The sequence below is a fragment of the Nilaparvata lugens genome, chromosome 10, assembly GCF_014356525.2.
Source record: "Nilaparvata lugens isolate BPH chromosome 10, ASM1435652v1, whole genome shotgun sequence".
Taxonomy (NCBI): Eukaryota; Metazoa; Arthropoda; class Insecta; order Hemiptera; family Delphacidae; genus Nilaparvata; species Nilaparvata lugens.
Genome location: NC_052513.1, coordinates 31,266,239 through 31,285,953, shown reverse-complemented (window position 1 = coordinate 31,285,953; position 19,715 = coordinate 31,266,239). Strand labels below are relative to the sequence as shown.

The following is a 19,715-nucleotide window of genomic DNA, read 5'->3' as shown; positions in this document are numbered from 1 at the left end:
CTTCAATCCCACAATAGAGCTCTTCAGTTCTCATTGCAATTGTTTTGAGCACAGAGAGTATTAATGATTATTCAGTAGATTAAAAATGATACTTTTAGTAGTATCATGAAATGAGAATAGGGAAAAACTACTTATGTTAGCATTTACTCTCTCTATGGTACCGTAGTATTCTCTACCATTAAGTAAAGATGTTAATTACTCTGTGGTGGTACTCACTTAATTTCAAGGTCTGGAGTTTATTCACAAGTATTCACTAGTAAATAAAAGATATGTAGTCTTTACTGAACTATGAGGTGTAACGCGATAACGGTAGCATTGAGATAGGTCTAAACTGTTAGTAGAGATCACAGAAATGAATAATAAATGAATGATGCATTAATTGCCAAATACAGTAAATATTTTTACAAATAAAAAGAATCATTAAAATTCAATAGCTTTTGGCGTGACTGGAAAAAGAAGACTTGAGCTCCAGGCACGAGTTCTGAAAATAAGAAATACATTTTTTAATCTAATAACAGCAGTAAAAATTATACAATTCTGTTGATGGATGTAAATCTATGGTTGTTGAACTTTATTTAATAATCTCATATGTATACATCTACAGGTATATTTACTTACTTTATGCTGTTAGTAAGTCGATCAAGATGAAAATTTATGAATAAAAATGTTGATTATAATTTTGTTTTCAGGAGCTTTCTTGGTGCCCTACTGCATTATGCTGTTTGTTGGGGGCATTCCCCTGTTCTACATGGAATTGGCATTGGGGCAGTTTCATCGTAAAGGAGCCATCACTTGTTGGGGCAGAATTGTTCCTCTCTTAAAAGGTAATTCGAATATTTCTCATAATATTAAGTAGTTGAGTATTCATATACATCATTTCAAAAGTCACTGTGGAACATGCACATAGTTTCAGAGTCAATGTGAAGATTTAGCCTACGACATTGAGAAAAGATTGTATATAAGCATAGGTCCATGCTATCTTTTCTCTCTGCCTACGATGTACAGTATAACTTGAAGCGAACGCACTTAGCAACAGACAGACGTATGCAAACAGGCGGAAGAAAAATCAAACGTCTGTATGCAGACGTGCATGTGTGCGTTACAACATTCGTCAACTAGAGTAGGAATTTTTCCTCTGCCTGTTTGCATACGTCCGGGACCACAGTTAGTAGTGGTTCCTCTACTCGCCTACCGACTTGGCAGTGCCGATGTGCAATAATTATAGCTAGCATGTCACGTGATATGCGAACAGCAGGTGCCCACTTGGAGGAGTGACGCGTGGTGTCGCCCAAGATCCATGTCTGCATACGTTCGTCTTTTGCTGCGTGTTGCCTTCAGTATTAAACATTTATGTCAAAAACAATTGAAGGCTGGTATTAAAATCCTTTTTGGGAACAAGTGATGAGCTGAATTCAACTGTACTTGTGTGTGTGTTCTTTATTATTCCAAAGCTAGAAAATTAGGAAATTGAAGAAGTTTTGGACAGTAGCCTGTTTTTTCTTTGCCGACTACTGTATTGTTTACTCTATCCAATAAATAAATAAATAGCTACAACCAATGTTTTTTTTTAATTGATTCAAGTTGTGTGTATTTCATTGTTCAGTGTGATCTATTGAGTTGATAATAGGTTAATGTGTGATAGTTCTATGCCAGTTCCGTTAATAATGCATTTTGTTCATCAGAATTTGAGATGATACCATACTATTATTAAATTGTCAATTCTCTATAGGTTTCATCAACTGATCATTCAATCGATATTTCAGTTAATTTCGTTTATTACAGGTATAGGTTACGCTGTGGTTTTGATAGCATTCTACGTGGACTTTTACTACAACGTGATCATAGCGTGGGCCTTGCGCTTCTTCTTCGCTTCTTTCACCTACTCTCTGCCGTGGACCACCTGCGACAATGAGTGGAACAGCAATCTCTGTCGGCCTGTAAGCAATCACTCAAACACTGCAATCAATCAGTCTGAATAACTTGAATCCATTAATCAATATCTATAAACATATTCGAAATCATTCACTCAGCCACTCACTTATTTCTTATTTGATGAAATTTTTTATTTATACTGACATGATTTAGCTCATTTAGAGCCGTTTACACAGTCAAAGCTTAAACTGAATTTAATCAGTTGGTGGCTTAAACTCAAGATAAATCACATGATAACGAACAAGACTTGATATGGATATAATCCATTTTAAAATTAACCTTGTTTAAACTGGCACTGTGCAACCGGTACTAATATCCATTCATGTTAATTGTTTCCGATCATACATTGGCTTATTCAGTCATCCAATCATTCATCCATTCCTTCGTTTGTTCGTCCATACTTTCAATCATCTATTTTTATAACTCATTCATCGAACAAATTAGTCAACCAGTTGATAAATGATTCGATCAGTGTTTGTATGATTTATCAGTCACTGAATCATTTTATGAATCAATCAATCCACTGTATCAAATCAACCAATTTGTACAGGGAAAGTGAACACATTTCCACTGTTTTCAAAACTGATTGCAGAGATGTTGTAGAATAGAGAAAGAAATGGGCTGTCTTTTTCACTCTTTCATCTTCAACCACTGCATCATATCAGGAAATTTTGTACAGGGAAAGCAAAATTAATACATTTTTATCAATTGAAAACTACAGATTTCGCAGAATTAAAATACGCTGCCTTGCTATGATTAGCTATTCTTAAATATGAAGAGAAATAGAACTTGAACTTTAGCTTCTCACAGATGAAACTATGTAGGATCATTGAGACAACGCAATGTAATGAAATGAGAATATCGAAAATTTGGCTATGTATTGAGTTTGGACTTAAAACTCGTTTTTCCCATTTGTTTGATTTCAACTTTTAATTTTTACTTTTTGGAAGTTTATTTTTACTTAAACAGAAAGGAACTGAATTTTTTGATTAATTTTCATTCAAAATATGTATAATCTGTATGATAATCTCACAATATTATGATTCAAATAAAACTACAATAGATTTATCGAATATTATTTTCGACAGAATAGTGGAGGAGAACCATGAGAACTACCACATTTTGTTAGCTTTTTCTCATTGAGTTTGCTCAACCCACCATTGAAAAAGGATGACAAACAAGAGTTAGATCTTGCAAATATCCAGTGAGATTCCTGTCGTTCTTGTAAAACCATTCAATACAGAAAATAAGTCAGCTCTTCCTTCACTGTTCAAATTTTGTGACAAATCCTTTTCGGCATCTATTCTTCATCGTAGGAAGGAGAATTCTGGAAAAGGAGGTTTCTGTAAGAAATCTTTCCCTAAAAGTACTTCTCTCTGGAGAGAAACTTTCTTATGGGAGTTCTTGATCATTATGAAATTCTTGTATGGAAAAATATTTTTTATTCACTCCATATAGTATACAATATCATTATTGAACTTTCGAATGTGGCTCAACATGAATGAACATGGAGCATTTTGAGATCTCTTACTTTTTCCAAACTCAAGAACATTATTTGATTATGAGAAAGTTATCTTGAGAAATTTCGAATGATTTAAAACTATTCTCATCAATATCTGCAAAGTGCAACAGTTGTATTATCAAGTTTCACTGGCAGGGCAGGGCTTCAAGATTTTTTTCAAAAGAAAGAGTTTGTGCAAGTATGCCTGTTTCTACTCTTTCACAGGTATTTGAGACACTTGAAATATTTAATTTCTCTTATGTTTTATTAACTTAATTACATGCACAATATTTCAAATTTCTACTTTTGTGTGTTGATATGTATGTTGAACTGATTTTTGCAGGTTAATGCTATCCTAAGAAGTACCAATCAATTATTGGTAGCCTAATAATTATCAATCTAATAATTTTCTTTCTAGTCGGAATTTAGTGCTTGGAATCAATATAATCATTCATCTAATTCCACTAACAGTTCCTCGACTCAAATGTCAGCCGCCGACTCTCAGGCCTTCTCAGCAAATTTCACATCAGCTTCTTCCGAATATTTCAGGTAAATTGGAAAAATTTTTCGATTGAAACTAGTCTCTAACAATTTAGCCCAGTGTAGATGTTTTTATTCAAAAACGTTTTTTCGATTGATGAGTAACATAACATATCCGTGAGATAGTCGAAAACAGAGAGTATAGAATGTGATGTACATTCTATAATCTCTTGTCAAAAATCCTGAATTTATCTGTTGAGTCAACAAAATCTGAAGTTTTGATCAGAACATTATCATTCTGGAATTCATTTATCATCAGCGAGAGATCGAATAATTGAAATAAGATGAAGTAGCATTTGGGTGACTTGAAAATAAAAAATGACTTCGACAATGATAGAAATGAGGTCTTTCAACCCTCGTAGAGATGAATAAATAAGCAGGAACTTGGACTCGATGAAACTCTTAATTTCAATACAAGCTTTCCGATTTTCATGTCTTCTATTCTCTTATTCTATGATGTTATCAAACTCTTTTTGTTTTCGTCACAATAAATGCAAGATATGTTGAAGTACAGTTGCAAGCTGCAAGTTAATCCTCACAATTACGAAAATGTATAGTTCACATTAAATGAATACTGTACACATTGGAAAACTACATCATTCAATAGTATTCACCATATATCAGGATATATGGTATATTATATATTAGCAATATATCTACCATATTCACGGGAAATTCACGTCTTCTTCCAGGCTTAATTGTGCAATGACGATTAATAAGCTGGATTTCCACTAATCAGTTACTGTGAAAGTGACCGGTAAAGTGAAAATATTATTCTCATAAGCTCTTATAGGACTATTCATACTCGCTCGGCCGTGCTGAGTGGGAAAAGTCCAATCTAAGCTCATGGGAATTATATTTTTACTGTCACTTTCGCTGTTACTAATGTGTGGGAATCCAGATTTATAATCATCAGAATTGGAATATCGTCGGCTATGACAAGTGTTAACCCGCTACCTCCAATTCTGGTCAAAACGGGATGTATGCATCATTGGAGAGTCTATCAAAACTTCAAAAAACTGAAAAAAGATTAATTATTATTAATCAAGTGAATGAATGTGGAATCTGAGCTATTGCATGTCATTGTGAATATTCTCCATTCAACTCAATGCAGTTTTTCCTCTTCTAAGAAATTGTGTGAAATGGAGTTGATATTGTTGTAGAAATAGAAATATTGTAGAAATAGAGTGTGAAATAGAGCCTACACATTCATAATCGCTTTTTGATATTTCTAATTTCATATAATTTATAGAATAATACCATATAATTGAATATAGGCTATTTATATTCTATAGAGTTTCATATAATCCTGATATCATTTATATTTTTAGGAATATATTATGAAATTGATTTTTTTCAATTTTGCAGTCGTGGTATTCTGGAACTGCATCGCAGCGAAGGTCTGCACGATTTGGGAGGAATCAAGTGGGACATGGCCGCATGTCTACTTATTGTTTATATCATCTGCTATTTTAGTTTGTGGAAGGGCATCTCCACTTCAGGAAAGGTAATCTCTATTGAAATATCACCATAATTAATCTCTTTTATCACTTATTAGCCTTGAAACAGGATGTTCTTATAAAAAGTATAAATGAGAGTATTCTTCAAATTAATTCAATTAATTATCAATAATTTATTCATTAAATAAATAATTGAATTTATTTAGTATTGTTATTTGCTAAAGGCCTTCTCTAATGTAATACACGTATCTACTCTTTCTAGTATATACTAAATCGAAGCGTTTCTGATTCTATACAACCCAACAGTATCATTCTCAGTAGGCCTACTACTATTCTCAATACTCAGTATCCAAACATTAGTTACAAAATGAAGTATGAATTAGTTGAATATTAGTGAAAAAAATTACTAAATTATGAATTACAAGTAATGAATTAGTTATGAATGATTGGAATCACAAGCCAATAGGCAGAAGAAGTATTGGTAGACCGAGGAAGAGATGGACGCCGGAACAGGCTTGAAAAGCCTAATCCATGACGATGATGATGATGATGATGATTGGGATCAAAATTATTTTGAAAATAATGACAATTTTTCTTGCAGGTTGTTTGGTTCACCGCTCTCTTTCCCTATGCTGTATTGTTGATTCTTCTTATCAGAGGTATTACTTTGCCAGGGTCCGCTGAAGGAATTAAATATTATTTGAATCCAAACTTCTCTCTAATCGCTAAAGCTGAGGTGAGATTTTACTAATGATACTATTAAATTTGTAAGTCTTAAGAATGTGAAAGTTTGCTTAGATGGATTAGATAGATTGATAATCCAATAAGATTGATGTAACTTATTTGAATTTTTGGTTCTGGGTCCGTCCAGGATAAATAGTATCTAATATTCTTCTCTCGTCAACAATAATGATACAAATCCATAAAATTGTACAGTTAGTGACATAAGTGATGTGAGGAATTCTAGACTACAAACTCATTTTGACAAGAGTCACATTATTTCAAACATGCAAATCTCAGTCATACATCAGGGGTACTAAGGGGGGGGGGTCCTGGACGCATACTGCATCTTTGAAATGGTTGGGGGGCTCAAAATCAAATCAAAAGAAGCTGCTGAACTTTTTTATCTATGGGGGTGCTTACATCCCTGCATACATTATAACAATCCTTTACACAGCCTTTCCATTTGGACAGTCCGTTATCTTATAATCCAAAGACATGTGGATGATATTTTTCCTGTCTCCGTGATTTATTAGGGTCTCAAGAGTATGTCAAGTGGAGAGTCAACTCGTAGGCCTAATCCGTATGGCTTATAAACTAGATATGTCGCTCAATCCTGGCAATGAACAAGAGTTTCTACTTCCCTCTTGAATAATTTTTCATAGTCTCTCTTATTTTTTTGGTATAAAAATTGATGACAACACTTACTAGAAAATCTGAAGCAGGTATATCTCTCATATCTACATATCTTGAAGAGATTCAAGTCCATTTTACATGAAACAGGTCGAGCTTTGATAGTGACTTCAATTGAACGAAAGAAGTAAATCCATCAAAGAACATAGGCTACGATAAAAATCTCCATAAATCCATATTTTAAAAATGACACTTCTATATCTGTATGGATGTAATAATTGACTTGGGGATTGGTTTGTCACTATCAAACATCGATCTGTCTTATGTAAAATGGAATAAAATCTCTATGAGATGATTTATTTGAAGGAAAGTATCTAAAACAAAATTATAGATATGATATTATGGTTTTTCTAGTAAGTGGTGTCTTTTTTACTACAAAACATTAGATAAACTGTATCAACTTCTCAAATTATGTGTTAAATATTCATGCATGGTTTTGTTGTTATTATAATACGGCTTCTATAGAATAATAATGTGTTCGGTGAATGAACTAGCCTATTTGATTTTTTCAAATTATTTCCAGGTGTGGGTGGATGCCGCTACACAAGTATTCTTTTCTCTTGGCCCAGGATTTGGAGTTCTATTAGCCTATGCTTCCTACAATGAATATCATAACAATGTTTATCAGTGAGTATTTTCCTGTTTCTGTCTATTATTTCTATTGTTTATGGAAGAATTTTTCAAATTTATAGAATTATCTATGATACTTGATTGACAGCCAAATCATTGATCTCGCATGATTCCATTCACTTTTGAATATTATAGACCTGGTTGAACTTACGTCAATCAATTAAACTGTCATTGACCGATGATTACCAGTGTCATCCACTCTTCTCATTGTTTATTGTGGCATTTAACAGTCATATTATCACGGTTTGTTAGATGCACATCCAACAGGGATGAGAAGCCTTATTCTTTGAATGTTACTCTTGAATTTTTTCGAGCCTTTCAAATATGTAATAATCTGATTATAGGCTTCATTATAGAAATTTTTCGAATAACTCTGTGAGAGCATGTCTAATCAATATTCTAGGTCATTATCATGTTATTTTCTGCTGCTTCATTCACCTCCGTGCCCACATCCATTTCATTCTTTCTTATCTATTCTTTCTCAGCTGTTCCATGTTGTGGGGTACAGGTCTCCTTCTTTCCTCCTCCTCCCCGAAGATCACACTCTGCCTGCACTTTTTTTCTGAAAATGTCTCTATTCTGAATGTTCTCCACAGTGCTACCAGCCCTCTCACAATCCTTCAGCGTCTGCACAAACCATGCCGGCCCAATTTTGAGTTTCATAATGATTATTGAAAAAATGATTCAGAAGTCGGCCTTATATTATAGGAATCTATTGTAGGCTTTATTATAGAAACACAATCATAGAATTCAATCGAGTTCTCGACCCCGGGGGGCTCAAAACAGTTCACTGATCATAATCGTAGATATTTGATAGAAAATAAAATCTATGACGAAAGTTGATCATACCTGTATAATTGGGCCTTTACAAAGTGTTTTACTACCATAGGTAAGGAAAACACTCACCAAAATACCTAGAGTTAGTTCAGTGGCAAGAAAATGCTCGGTCCTCATAAGGCCGCTGTAATTTCAAGATTTTTCCGTCATTGAACCATCTGTAGGTCTATTCAAATTTCCTGATTTCCATATAAGTTTTGAGTTTGATACCCATATGAATACAAGAAATGTTATTCACAAACCTTCACAAAATGTTTCCGCTGCAAGGGGTCGATCTAATAACCATGTTACTATGTGTGATTACTATTTTACTGTTATCAGTATGTACTAATTATAACACAATATTTCTTCATTAGTAATTACTATGTGTTTGTGATTGTAGGGACGCCCTGCTTACGAGCGTGATCAACTCGTGCACGAGCTTCGTGGCGGGCTTCGTGATCTTCTCAGTGCTAGGCTACATGTCGCACGTGACCAACCGACCAATAGGAGAGGTGGCCACTGAGGGCCCAGGCCTTGTGTTCGTCGTCTACCCGGCAGCCATTGCCACCATGCCTGGCTCCATATTCTGGGCGCTTATATTCTTCATGATGCTGCTCACGCTCGGCCTCGATAGCTCGGTTAGTACGGAGAGAGTTTGTGTTCAAAATTAAAAGTTAGATCAGTATTTGATATGAGTGTAGTCTAGATAATATATTACCCTAATATTGCACACTTGATTAATAAATACCCTAATACCCTAATCAATATATTGGGCATAGTAGGCCTATCCATGACGCGGCTCACTTTAAGGCTGGATTGCTCGGTTAGTTAGAAAATGAATTCAAGAGTATAAAGGGAGAACAGTTGGTAAGGAGAAGTAATAAAGGTTCGCAAATACCGGTGTAAATTGTGTGTAGACGGTGATAAGAGCGGGACAATTTTCAAGCTGTGTGAGTGAATGTTTGAAACAACGCTAATTCTTATCAGTACTAACAATTTCTTATTTTCAATGAGTTAGCTCATACAGTTAGAAAATTATCAGAATTCGAATACTACCGAACAGTTGTAGTGCCACAGTGGCTCTAGGCCTACATACCATTTTATGTTTTGGTGGATACTTTGATTGCGATAAGTCAAGAATAGGGTTCGATCTTCACATTTTAAAACTTCCCACGAAAATCCATTGGATTTGATCCAGTTTTCAGTTTTTTTTATTGATACCAATTGATTTTATTTCTTTGATAAAAGTATTTTAACAAAATGTTGTATTGTTACAGTTTGGTGGATCAGAGGCGATAATCACGGCACTCAGTGACGAATTTCCTCTGATTGGAAGAAATCGAGAGATATTTGTCGCCTGTCTCTTCACGCTCTACTTTTTTGTTGGACTTATTTCTTGTACTGAGGTAAGTTCTTCATTCACGAGTATTATGACCCCAATCATAATCATTCACAAACTCATCCTTAGTTATGATACATATTTTATGTATGCTATGTTACATATGTATCCTCAATGATTGATACCTAAAATACCTAAGTATTATGACCCCAATCATAATCATTCACAAACTCATCCTTAGTTATGATACATATTTTATGTATGCTATGTTACATATGTATCCTCAATGATTGATACCTAAAATTTGAAAATATAAGATGAATATGCCTACACATGATACATTGACAAACAATGATACTAGAATAATCATAATAAACAGATTAACTCTATGGTGAAACGAATTATTCAAATTTTAATCTGCATTAGCAAAATAATGGAACAGTAGTCTATATATGAAATACTATCACTTGACATCTTCATCCATGAAGAAAAGTGGATTTTGAAAAAAATTTACTCAACACCTTCTTCCACTTAACGCTTAAATTTGATGAAGGAGGAACTCTATCATTTTGATAGCTTTAAATTCAATGAGTGATATGATTGATTCATTATAATCAATTCTATTTGTCTGTTGTTCAATCATGAATAATGATATCAATAAATAATTCTTTTTCAGGGCGGTTTTTACTTCTTCCATTTACTGGACAGATATGCGGCTGGCTACTCCATGCTCTTTGCTGTACTTTTTGAATCTATTGCTATTTCTTGGATCTATGGTGAGTTTATCATAGTTCATGTACTTAAGATTTCTATTGTTTTAAATTTTTCAAATTATCAACTGGATTGTTCAATCTTCATAACTGAAACCGGTCGGAGCTGGTCACTATAATGTTCCAGATAGATATCAACTGAGATAGAAAAAACTCTTTTGGCTTTTCAAGATTTAAAAACGAAATCGAAACATTCTCAGTACCGTACACCTGCAAGGAAACATATTTGTGATTCAACATTCGATTAATGAGTTCTGTTCTAGCTTAGGAATTATGATGCAAATTTTTATTGGGGCTGAGATAACATTTTTACTATATTTTTCAGGAGTTGAAAGGTTTTGCAATGATATCAAGGATATGATCGGGTTCGCCCCCGGTTACTACTGGAGAGTTTGTTGGCGGTTTGTCGCTCCAATATTTCTTATGGTCAGTTCAAATAACAAATTATTTCAAATCTTTTCGAATATTACCGTGTTACCTGTACAAAACATTCACTTTGATCATCCTCAATGATGATTAATGGGATATAATGTAAAGGGTGATAGAATTATCTATAATACGAATATCCAAATTATACTTGTGTGATACATATCTATAATATTTATGATATAATAAAGGTAAGAATTAGCTTATAAGTGATATGTGTGATACACATCTGTAATATTTATGATGTATTAAAGGAAAGAATTAGCTTATACATGTACGGAATCATCACGTCTGAGCTAGACTGATAAACTTGAAACTTTGCATATGGATTTTTAACTACCGAGGATGGTTATATGTCTATTTTAAATTCTTCAAGATTTTATTAGGTCAAGTTTTCAGTTTGGCAAGTTTTTAATTAGACCCTTACGGAGCACAGTTACCTGCTAGTATCAAAAAATTAATAGTTATAATAAATAGTAATTATTTAATTAATAAATTATTTTTAATAGTTAATAGTAGGCCTGCCTACATCATGTCAATTATTGACAATATTTTCTATTACGTGCTCCAATCATTATTGAGAAATCATTAATGAAAATGGAATATTCATTTCAGTGTCTTCTCAAATGTAATGTTTTTTGTACTCTAGTGCTTAATTCCGTGTTCTCGTCATATTTAATTCTATTTTTTTCCCAAATTTAACGTTTTCTGTGTTCTAATGTTTTTTTATACTCCAATCACCATTACATTACATTCTCGTATTTTTTCAAATGAACGAAAAGTTAATGTTTTTTGTGGTAAATATAAACTTTATTGTTATGTATTTCAGTTTATCATAGTGTGTGGCCTGATGGATTATGAGCCACTGAGCTATGAGAGCTACATCTACCCACAATGGGCCAACATCCTAGGCTGGGCAATCGCTGGCTCCAGTGTCATCATGATACCAGGCATTGCCGCCTTCCAAATCTTGACCACTCCTGGAACGTTTTGTCAGGTAGGCTCCCCGTTAATTTGAAAATTATTACGCCTTACGACGCCCCATGATTCTGAGAGAATAAGTGATATTCAAAAGAAAAACAAATTTTCGCAATGTTTCCAATTTTATCATAAAAGTTACATTTCCTTTTAATCCTCCTATCCTTAAACTTTTCTAGCACTACTAGGATATCGGGAATGATATTCTACATCCAATTCTGACGTTAAATTTGAAATTTGAGAAAGTTGCAATTTTACACGAATTGGCAACCATGTAATTTCTTCGGATGGAGGGCCAAGTCTCAACTTATTTTACACAAACTATATATATATATATAATATATATATATATATAATATATATATATATATATATATATATATGTTTACTTAGTCTATACTACCACTTCTTAATAACGGAACTGTTGAATTCCTATTCTCTCATACTATTTCGTCCAATGACAAACTGGAATATTCAATAGTTTTCTGTAAATTATCTACATTAATATGAAAAAATTGGAATTGAAAAAGAATTACTATTCGAAAGAAATTGTAAGTTTTGTATAATCAATTTTTCCGCTCTGCTGATAATATGGTTTTATGAACTAACATAATTTTTATTTAAATATTCAATTTTCAAGATGTATACCATACTTACTTTTTCCCAGAGCCAAATCAAGTTGACATTTCGCTGAATCCGGCATCAACAGGAAAAGTAACCAGGTGGATTGAATCAAAAAGTAAAGGTATTCAAGATGAATCATTTGTCTCTGATTGAATCCACTCTCTATCATGAACATCTCCTTCGGTAGCTCTAAGCTCTCCGTATCAGACTTGACTTTGTTGCCAATATCACTGTCTGGATATTCAATATGAATACTGTACTTCTATTGAATTTGTGATATCACCATTATATTTATCTTGATTTTTTCTATTTCAGAGAATGAAAACACTGACAACGCCGTGGAAAGATCGACCAGTTGTAATGAGTAATTCGATTTCGATGAATGGAATTCAAACAGACAAAGCTCAAATTCGTCTCACCAGTATACAGAAAGCTGAAGATGTCTAGTGGATCGCAAACTGTTGGAAGCTTTACTATGCTGCATCAATCGTTTCAAAAAAGTTCCTAACGATCATGACAACCATTTCAATTTTTATGATGATATCTACAGTTTCCGGAATTTGAATTTCCAGATATAAACAGTTCAAATTGTTGGATGAGTTTATGGTTCTTATAATACCGGTATGTAATTTCAATAGTTTCAAAATCAAAAGAAAAATTAATTGACAACTGCTGAAAATTATTGAAGAAAACTAGATTTTTCATAAGGTGAAACAGAATTGACAAGTAGGCTACTCTTGAAAAATGGGAAATGAGAAAGGGAAATATTAAATAATAAATTGAGAAGGGATAAGGGAATGAAAAAGAGGCGGAAAATAAAAGTTGGAAAAGTGAAATAAAATTTTGAGTAAAGAAAAGCATACCGCACATAATATCAGATAATAAATAAGTAGAATCAGTACAAAATTTGAAGTCTTAATTTATAACGTATTTTATCCTCAGGACGTTTTTTAAAGATTGTATTCTTGTCAAGATAGTTTCTTGTAAATTCTATGAAAAGTCGAGAGCAGCTTGAATTATCCTCTTATTGCAGATCCGCTATCATTGGTCAACTGCAAAGCATGATTAAAACAAAAAAAAAACTATATTCAAATGAAGAACCTACCTTCATGCCTATCAATTATATTTGAAAAAATTACTTTCAAAATTAATTCACCGACATGAATTTCATTGTTCGATAGTGGTGTATTCCTGACGTATTACAGGTCGAGTTGTAATCGGGCTTATTTCAAGTCTATAGCTATGATCTTTGTCAAGCCGAGCTTGAAATTCCTATTACTCTTTTAACTATAAATTTCCTGATCCACATCTTAAATATTATATTCCAATAATACATAATAACACATTATTCTAGTTTGTGAAATGCCTCAGTAGTACATTTTCCATGATAATTATGTTGCAGATTGAATACACTTTCCGGAAGTTTTTAAACAGTATGGACTGTATCAATAAGAAAAATGTATCTATATCATGAAACAAAAGTAACAATCCAGATGATTGAAACAACAAAATTATTCCAGAATTCGAATTGAAGAAACTGTTATCAACTGGATAGAAAAATGTTCATGTAGGTAGTAGATTTCATATAATTTGGCAGCAGTCACGTCAGTTGTAACACTTTCTCAGGATGTAACACGTACTGCCAAATTATGTGAATCGTCCTACTATAATTCGCCTTTATTGCACCACAAATAGTGAGTAATTTCGATGTTTTTTAAATCCTAGATGTTTAGAATAAGATAATAAAGGGAATCAGTGTATTGTGAAGCATATATTGGTCTAACTGTAACAGTATCCGTGATTATTGGATTTAATAACTGTGATGTGTAAATATAATTTCTCAGATGAAACGCAGAATGAAGCTTACTGAAAATAGTGTTGTAGTTACAAAAAAGTTGTAAAATCTAAAAAAAAAATATTGACTAAAAGTAGACCTGATATTATTAGCGATACAATATATAATTAGTATTAATAGTAGTGGAATAGAAGTATTAATCTTGCTAACTCTTGATAGGTACCACAAAAATACAACAGAAATAACTTAATTGGTAATATTAGTAGTAGAATAGATGCCCTAGTTAGTTAGCTGTTATTCGCTAAAATGTTCATAACAGTGGAATAATACAGTATCTATAGCCCATTAATCTATATCTAATAAAATATATTGTAGTATTAGTAAATTATTGTGACTCAAAATATTCAGCAAAAATATTTTTACAACATAGGTAACTATCAATTATTATTGTTATTATATTATTGTAGGCTATATGTAGTGTATAAGATATGTGTTGAATACAATCGCATGTAGACTAACTAGAAAATTGTCCGAAGCTTTTATGTTCCGACGTGGTTATATTCCATAGATGGATCCATGTTCGTGGCATGTCCATATATGGTGAATAAATAATCACGTATTTTGTAATCTTAAGATTTTCATTTATTTGTATTATCTATTTCTTGAAATCAATTTATTCAAATTTCTATCCAATTGATGACCAAGTAATTCAGATTAATATACTGTCCAAGTAATGTAGAGTTTTGTCTGTCAGCAAATTAGTGAGTCATATTTTATCATAAATAATATGATACATGAGTTTAATTTCAAAAACTTGAAAGAATATCATGCAATTTATATTTTTTATTTATGTCTCACTTGAAGAAGTTGATTTCTATACTATTATTCCATCATACTGAACATAGTCATACACTACTTGATCATTACTATAATATATCATACAACTCATAAATTGAGGTATCATCCCATATTATTTGTTGAAGCTCTACTTTTTCATATAACTTCATGCAATTTATATTTTTTATTTATGTCTCACTTGAAGAAGTTGATTTCTATACTATTATTCCATCATACTGAACATAGTCATACACTACTTCATCATTACTATAATATACCACACAACTCATAAATTGAGGTATCATCCCATATTATTTGTTGAAGCTCTACTTTTTCATGTAACTTCTAGAGTTCATTCTCTATTATTGAATTGATCTTTGATAATATATTGATCCAATTTCATTAGCATAAAATTCTTCTCATCCATTTCCAAAGATGTTCATTCCTAATATTTCATTCACTAATATTCATTAATTCATCCATTTTAAAATAAATCCAGGATATAGATGTTTGCATTCCTTTCATCATCATTCACTATAAGCTTAGAAAACTCTACTAAGCTTTTTTGCATCAAAATAATCCATTCTCATTCAATAATTTCAATTTTTATAGCAACCCAAAATTCATCAAGTACGGTAGTGTGTTATTTTATTTTTCATTCAAATTACATCCAATATATTGTCCAAATGGTTGATAGCATAGAATTAGTTCTATAATTCAAATTTAATATAATATAATATAAGTTCAACTCCAGAATAATTGTCTACTTTATATAAAGGCCATACAGTATTAAGCTATTGTTTACTTAGTAGTTTTTCACAGTTTCGTAGAGCTTCGAACTATTATGTTTTTTAGTTCTATGATCTTCATGTGTATTATGGATAGCTTTCTCACATCTCATATTAATTAGTTGTAGGCCTATACTAGCTATAAAATATCGTTATTTGGGAGCTTTAAACAATTGGATATGTATATTATTTTGATAAAATATATGGATAAATGCTACCTACACATTCATATTTTCATTTACAGAATTCTTCTTATAGGTTAGTTGGTAATATACAATGATCAATTCCCTTAGAATGTTTCCATGTATAATGCTTCTTATCATAGAATAGAACTGATGATAATTATATGTATTATAGCATAGATCATGTAGGCCTATTATTTTTCATAATTATAAGATATTATAAGATGACTCGTGTATGAGAGCTAATATATAATCTATGTTCCATGTAGGAATATACATTCATCTCTTTCCTGTATAGGGCTACTTGTAATATAAATAGCTAAAGAAAAATAAAAATCTCAGTACCCTTTTTGAATTATTTTATGACAACATGTTTCAACATTGATGCCATTTTCAATAAAATGGTGAATAAGCGACGGCTGCAGTACGTGTGGGTATTAAGGGGTGGGAGGGGAAAGTGATAAAATTGTTACCATCCATCCCTTAGCCGTCATTTTGTAGCAAGGGGAACCCGGCCTAGCATGATTTTCAATCAGTGCAAAATGAGTTCTCCTATTGGGTGGGTTCACTTTGTACCCAGTTAAGTTACTGCTGAGACTATAGAAAAATAGATACCATGTTCAGTTAAGATACTTTGTTCTTAGTTGAGTTACTGAGACCATGGAAAAATAGATACTACAAAGAACATTGGGATCCTCTTGAAAATGGCATCAATGTTCAAACATGTTGTGATAAAATAATTCGAAAAGGGTACTGCGATTTTTATTTTTCTTTCTATTTATAGGAATATACATCTTTACATCATTCATGTGTTTATAACCATGAATTTGTCTGAAGTCTTGTACAATAATTGAAGACGTTTATTGCAAAATGGCATTCTTCATAGGTTTTGTTCATACTGTCAGCATTGATTGATGAAGTACGGTATGGAATTCATTAGTGTTCTTTATCAGGAAAGCTGACAGTATGAAGTGGATCTGACTGTAGGAAACTTGAGAGCAAGTGACTTCTGTATCATGAAAAGTGTCAAATTGGTCGAAATATTGCTCTAGAATAACCAAAGTGTTCTGGCAATAAGTGTCTTCATGCGATACAGATTTATAAAATATATTTAATAGAACTCTTCTACTAGATCTGTCCCTCAATTATATAGAATTATAGTTAACTAGATTAAGAGAGTGAATCCCTCAATATGAATATGATAGAATATTAATTTTCTTTTGCATTCATAGTATGGAGAGAATTGATTTTTTTGTGTTTTCTCCACTCAGATGAAAACTTGAATATCACGAAACTCAATGAAAAACACCAAACTTCCTTCTGAGTAGTGGAAATTGCTCATGAAAATTATGTTGTGAATAATGTTAATTTTGATTGAATGGTTCACATCTATTGATTGATCTATTTTTGGGTGGAACTTTCAGAAAACTCAAGAAAATTAACTCACAATAGTTTTTTTGTGGTTATGACAAAAATTGGCAAAATAGATATTTATTATCTACTACAGAACCTATTGATTGATTGGTTTTTAAAAATTATATTGAAATAAATTGAAAAATCTTAGAATCACTCACATTAAAATCTCATAACAATCACGTCATTAAGACTCAACAGCATTAAAATTTGAATTTTGATATCACTTCATACATGATTTACTAAAAAAACCGGCCATTCGATTACTATAGTTTCTGTTACAGTATAATCGCCAATCAAATCTCAATAAACAATATCGATGGTATAAGTAAGGGGAATTTCTCAATTGACGAGACTTATTTGAAAAAAAAATATAGTGGAATACATTGCATTGAAACCAACCTCCTCTCCAGAAAAAAACCAGCATGATTAGCAAACAGTGCAGAATCAATGAAAAGTTGAAAATTTTTTGTAGATTTATTAAAATATTGTTATAACCCATGTAAATAATAGAAAACACATCACATTTCCCCACTATTGTACAAATTTAACAAAATTCCAACTAGTTATAGAGGAATATGCCTGATTCAGTATATTTTATTGTATTTTAACACCACGAACAACGCTGTAGAAAACAATATTTTTATCTTATAGGAAATATTATGTACCAATGCAGCCGTTGGTACATAATATACATTAGAATATTATATATTTATAACATAATATTTAACCTGTTGTCTAATAATGCATTTAAATACAGAGTTTATAAGTTTATATTTGTTATAGTATATTGATATGAATAACATTACGGTATATGCTGAGTAAATAAGTATTCCATAATATTTAAATGGAATATCATGAGTGATAACATCTATAATGGATTATTTGGGAATATATGAGAGATATTACTATAAATCGTATAAAAAATATAATATGTAAACTATATTGATGTTACATTACAAATGACAAGATACATTTTGTATTATTAGAATAGGATGGAATTAATATCCATCAAATTAGGGGAGTATCAAAGCAGCCATTTTGATATTTTCCTATTTAAATGTTGGTATTAAAATACCGTATGAAATATGACCAGATAATATATCAATAAAAATTGGTGTCAAGTACCTGAATTGTTTTATTCATACCATTTTCCTTAATCTGTCAAATCTTTTTATAATCCATTGATTAACTACAATCTCCTTACTAGTTTTTTAAATTTTTGTTTGTCTTATAAATTACTGTTTTCCATTCTTCAATCTATAAATTCATTTTCAATTACATTTTCAATATTGGTACTAATATATATATATAAAGTTATTTTACCCTATTGTGAATATATAGGAGCCTATTTTTTCCCCTGTTTGGCCATGGTTAAGCCCTTGTCTATAGCCTATTTTGTATTTTCTATAAAATTAAAATTTTAATAAGAAATTATCAATGAAAGAATAATATTTATTTCTAAAGAATTACTTAGATAAGAGATAGTTCATAAATTGTGTTACCGTACCGGTACAGAAAGTGAGCTACTCATATTTTTTATTACACACAATCAAAAAAAAAATACTATTCAAAATAATATAGGCCTAGCCTACTGTAAAAAACTATACATAGCTTACAGTGAGTAGGCTATAAATATTTTTCTACAATAGAAGTGGAAAAAAGTTGCCAATGGGTGGAAATTGAAATTTTTATTTAAAGATTGAATTTATTTAAAGATTCAAAAAAGATTTAAAAAATTTTTATTAAAAAAAATTATTTAACCGCCCAAAATAATTCGGATTGTTCTAATAAAAAATGTTTGAATAATGCATAATTATATGCATAATTTGGATGATTTCATGCATTATCAATCTCATTTATAGCATTATTGGTCATAATAGGCCCAATCCCCAATGTTATTGTTGAATGATTGTTATAAATTATCTCATTATTATGAAGCCGTCGGTGATGGTGAACACTTACTATTGGTCACTATCAAGCCCGGCTAGCTCAGTCGGTAGAGCATGAGACTCTTAATCTCAGGGTCGTGGGTTCGAGCCCCACGTTGGGCGGAAATTTTTTGAGGGTTGAAAAGATCTTTTACCCTCCACATTATCCAACATCCTTCTTTGGACAATCATAATATTTTCTAAATCAATAAAAGATTATTTAATTGAATTATTTTTTTTAATAATAATTGTTTGCTTTCATTGCATTATTTTACCTCTGTTACCTATTATCACTTCTCAAAACAAAATAAATACTATTCATTATTGTCATAGAGAT

General features: G+C 31.7%; 1 protein-coding gene and 1 non-coding gene across 3 annotated transcripts in view; both read left to right on the top strand.

Moving 5' to 3' along the window:
• Window positions 1-13,192, top strand: part of LOC111053418 (sodium-dependent dopamine transporter) — a 59,142-nt gene extending 45,950 nt beyond the window's left edge. For both annotated transcript variants that reach the window (XM_039437206.1, XM_039437207.1), the window contains exons 3-14: window positions 690-824; window positions 1,783-1,937; window positions 3,852-3,982; window positions 5,342-5,480; window positions 6,035-6,169; window positions 7,370-7,473; window positions 8,696-8,933; window positions 9,573-9,701; window positions 10,311-10,410; window positions 10,730-10,830; window positions 11,660-11,827; window positions 12,748-13,192. In XM_039437206.1, coding sequence (XP_039293140.1) covers window positions 690-824; window positions 1,783-1,937; window positions 3,852-3,982; window positions 5,342-5,480; window positions 6,035-6,169; window positions 7,370-7,473; window positions 8,696-8,933; window positions 9,573-9,701; window positions 10,311-10,410; window positions 10,730-10,830; window positions 11,660-11,827; window positions 12,748-12,879 — 1,667 coding nt within the window. In that variant the 3' untranslated portion in view covers window positions 12,880-13,192. The remainder of the gene's footprint in view (window positions 1-689; window positions 825-1,782; window positions 1,938-3,851; window positions 3,983-5,341; window positions 5,481-6,034; window positions 6,170-7,369; window positions 7,474-8,695; window positions 8,934-9,572; window positions 9,702-10,310; window positions 10,411-10,729; window positions 10,831-11,659; window positions 11,828-12,747) is intronic.
• Window positions 13,193-19,428: 6,236 nt separating this feature from the next.
• On the top strand, window positions 19,429-19,501 carry Trnak-cuu. The gene has a single exon. It is a non-coding gene; the product is annotated as a tRNA-Lys (tRNA).
• Window positions 19,502-19,715: the final 214 nt, after the last annotated feature.